This window comes from Myotis lucifugus, unplaced genomic scaffold (genome assembly GCF_000147115.1).
Source record: "Myotis lucifugus unplaced genomic scaffold, Myoluc2.0 scaffold_434, whole genome shotgun sequence".
In the NCBI taxonomy this organism is placed as follows: Eukaryota; Metazoa; Chordata; class Mammalia; order Chiroptera; family Vespertilionidae; genus Myotis; species Myotis lucifugus.
The window spans coordinates 640518-644648 of record NW_005871482.1 but is presented as its reverse complement, the minus strand read 5'-3'; the positions used below and the strand labels follow the sequence as shown (position 1 = coordinate 644648).

The 4131-nt window shown below is 48.7% G+C and overlaps 1 protein-coding gene across 1 annotated transcript in view; it reads left to right on the top strand.

Moving 5' to 3' along the window:
- MTMR12 (myotubularin related protein 12) overlaps window positions 1–4131 on the top strand; it is a 38990-nt gene that overhangs the window by 10418 nt on the left and 24441 nt on the right. Inside the window, exons 5-6 of the mRNA XM_023744177.1 lie at window positions 31–56; window positions 1852–1945. Coding sequence (XP_023599945.1) covers window positions 31–56; window positions 1852–1945 — 120 coding nt within the window. The remainder of the gene's footprint in view (window positions 1–30; window positions 57–1851; window positions 1946–4131) is intronic.

Here is a 4131-nt window from a genome sequence, read left to right as displayed (position 1 = left end):
CACAATTGGTGATGTCTTCTGATCTTCTAGAAGGAAGACCGAAAGGCCAGAAATGGGTCAGGATGACTCCGTGTGTTGTGTTATTATCTGATATCAGCTGTATGTTGTTAATGTCAGATTTTTAGAGTATCTAAATATGGCCCTTACACTTAGTTTTTGAGAAATTGGACTGTGCTTTAAAAATTTCCCTAGAAATTCAAAGCTCTTAGAAAACCTGACAGAATGGTTAGCCTTTGTTTATTTGGTGTTATTATGACAGACTAGAGGCCCAGTGCATGAATTCGTGCATGGTGGGGTCCGGCTGGCCTGGCCCCAATCAGGGCGGATCAGGGCTGGGCCTGTCAGGAGGAGGAGATGGCAGGCGATTGGCTGGTGGGCCCCGCCCTCGATGGAGTTGGGGGGCTGATTGGGGGTGGGGCCAGCCTTGGGGAGGGGCTGTGGGTGGTGGGCTGGCTGGCCCCGCCCCCGAATGGGATGAGGAGTGCCAATTGGGGGACAGCGGCCTGGGGGGAAGGGCCATGGGTGGTTGGCTTGACTGGCCTTGCCCCTGATCGGGTGGGAGGGCTGATTTGGGGTGGGACTGGTTGGGGAAGAGGGGCTGCAGGAGGTGGCTGGCCCGGCCCGCCCCCTATTTGGAGGGGTGTGCGGATCAGGGCCAGGGCCGGCCTCGGGGAAGGGCTGCAGGCTGATCAGGGTGGTGGGGGCCCATAGGGGATGGGGCCGGCCGGGGGGAGGGGCTGCAGGAGGTTGGCCGGCCAGCCTTGCCCCCTATTGGGGGGGGTGCGATCAGGGCCAGGGCCGGCCTGGGGGAGGGGCTACAGGCCTATTGTGGTGTGGTGGGCCAATTGGGGGCAGGGCTGGTGGGGGCAAGGGGGTGGGGTGTTTGGCCAGCTAGCCCGCCCTTGATCAGGGTGGGAGAGTCCGGTAGTGGGCAGTACTTATTAAAGGATACTTTTGAGAACAGTAACTGGGAAGAATGGGAAAAGAGCAGGTTTGAGCAGAGGAATAAGTAAAGCTGCAATGCTGGCCAGGGATCAGCCTCAGCTAACCACATAGAGCAGCGGTTCTCAACCTGTGGGTCACGACCCCTTTGGGGCTCGAATGACCCTTTCACAGGGGTCGCCTAAGACCATCGGAAAGCACATATATAATTACATATTGTTTTTGTGATTAATCACTATGCTTTAATTATGTTCAATTTGTAACAATGAAAATACATCCTGCATATCAGATATTTACATGACGATTCATAACAGTAGTAAAATTACAGTTATGAAGTAGCAACGAAAATAATTTTATGGTTGGGGGGTCACCACCACATGAGGAACTGTATTAAAGGGCTGTGGCATTAGGAAGGTTGAGAACCACTGACATAGAGAGCTCTTGGGTCAATGGGGAGAAAAGGAGATGTATGTACCTGATCAGGCCAGTTCGCTGGCCACAGTGGGTGTCATAGAGACTGGTTATTATGGTCGTTAGGGCATTATGGTCGCTGGCTTTTTATATATATTGACTGGTGGCCTGGGGCATGAAATTCGTGCACATTAAAAGGGAATTAATTAAAGAAAATTAGTAAAATGTATATGAAAATAATATATAAATTTATTAATAAACAATAACAGCCTCACGTCCCCCAGCCTTGCAGCCTCCTGCTGATTGGTTGTTATGGCATGAGGGCGTCACGACCATTTGCATATTAGCTCTTTATTATATAGGATAGCTTCCTGGAAGCAGATCTCAGCGTGTTGTGACATGCTGCCCCGAGGTGCCTATTAGCTGGACTGAAAACTTAGACAACTCGGTGCTTTCTGCCAAAGTCATGACTGCCTCCATTGCGTGCTTCTTTTCTAGATTGTCAGTGGCATCATCCATCACACCCTGGCTCCTAAACGGCTGAAGCGATTGTTTCTCTTCTCCTATGCAACCGCTGTGCACAGCAACACGCGTGAGTGTCTTGTGGGCTGTAGTTTGTAGGGGGCGGAGCTTCCAGTTTCTACCTGAAACTGCTGGGAGAAAACCCATCCATGGGGCATTTTCTCCTCTTCTCTAGCAATTGGTCACCTTTGCCGGGGTGACGCATGCAGGATTCTTTAAATAAAAAAAGTTTGTTATTTTTCCTGTGGTCTTTGTTGCTTTAACTCATTTTTTAGGTTTGTTGTCTTTTTGTGAGGGATGATTGGTTTGATTGTTTCTTATGAAAGGTAAAATCAATATATTATAACTGGGGATATGAGATTATAGAGAAACAAAATTGAGACAAGTTTAACATTGCCCTGTTTGTCCCTGGATTCTTTTTTCCACTTTAATATACTTGGTTTCATTTCATCAGACTCTAGAGCAGTGGTTCTCAACCTTCCTAATGCCACGGCCCTTTAATACAGTTCCTCATGTTGTGGTGACCCCCAACCATAAAATTATTTTTGTTGCTACTTCATAACTGTAATTTTGCTACTGTTATGAATCGTATGTAAATATTTGATATGCAGGATGTATTTTCATTGTTACAAATTGAACATAATTAAAGCATAGTGATTAATCACAAAAACAATATGTAATTATATATGTGTTTTCCGATGGTCTTAGGTGACCCCTGTGAAAGGGTCGTTCAACCCCCAAAGGGGTCGTGACCCACAGGTTGAGAACCGCTGCTCTAGAGGCTGCCTTGCATTCTAGAAGGTTTTTTAAATATTTATGTTTTTCAATCCTTACCTGAGGATATGTCTTTATTGACTTTAGAGAGGGAGAGAGAAAGATTGATGTGAGAAAGAAACACAATTGATGTGAGAAGGCAAACATCGATTGGTTGCCTCCTAAAAGTGACCCAACCAGGGACCGAACTTGCAACCTGGGTATACACCGTGGCCGGGAATCGAACCCACCACCTTTTGGTGGATGTGGGACTGTCTGGTAGGCACACCAACTGAGCCACACCAGCCAGAGCTAGAAAGTTCTTAAACAACTAGAACATGCTTGATAGCAGATACTTGGCGGGGAGTGGGAGAGCTGTACATAAAAGAACACATCAGACGACACCCAGAAGGCTCATGGAATAGCTTGGGAGGCAGAGTCGACACAGGTGCCAGAATGCCTGGGTTTGAATCCCAAGTCCACCAGTTGCTAGCTGTGTGATCGTAAGCAAATTACTTACATTTTCTGTGTCTCAGTTTCTTCATCTGTAAAACGGAGATAATAATGGTATCCACCTCACTGAGATGTTCGGAAGGTTACATTAGGGAATGTGGGTGAACTACTCAGAAGAGTGTGTGGCCCATCGTGAACTCTGAGGGTTTGCAGTTCGCATTATTAAAAGAAGAATACATCAGGAAACGAGCTTGGTTAGAAAATGTAAGATTCCACGTATTTTCCATGCAGCTCACTGGAAAAGAGAGTGGTCGTTTAAGAAAGTTTGGTCATCTGAATTAGCTATTAATAAGGCCTCGCATTGTAGTGTTTCCACAGATGTCTGCCTTCCTGCTCTCGGTCTCTCCCTCCGGCTGTCCCCTTGCTCTGCCATTACTCCTAACAGGAAATCGACGTTTGATGGTCCCGTGCTCTGTGCTTCTCGTCAGGGAGGTGGCATGTTAGTTTAACGCCCGTATCAGCCTTTCTGGAATGCAGAGTGCATGCCACTTGCTGCTCGTCAGCCAGCACGTGTCGGATGCTTGCTGAGGGGCAGGACTGGGGCTCTTGGGTGAACCGGGCTACACCGCTGCCCTGAAGAGCATCGAGTCAGAAGCAGCTGAGGGATGTGGCCTCTGTCGGGAGGGGCTGAGGAGCAGGAGGATGTGCCCGACCCCCCGGGGAGGGAGGAGGGTGGGCTGCCAGAGGACGCAGGCTGTGCCTGAGCTGACGGAGGACATGGGCATGTCTGGGGGGCACAGCGGGTACGGGCAGCGCTGGAGAGAGCTGAGAGCAGGTGGCGTTTGGGACTCTGGTGATTTAGTAGAAAAGGTGTGAGTTTTGGGGCCTGTCCCACTCGAGTTCACGTCCTTGCTCAGCTGCTTAGTGGCTGTGGGGCCTTGGGCCTCTGTTTTCTCATTTTAAAAACCAGTAGTGTTCATGTTTGCTTTGAAGTGTTGTGAAGAGTATAAATTATTAGTGTGTGACACAGGGGGCGGTACTAAATGAGGG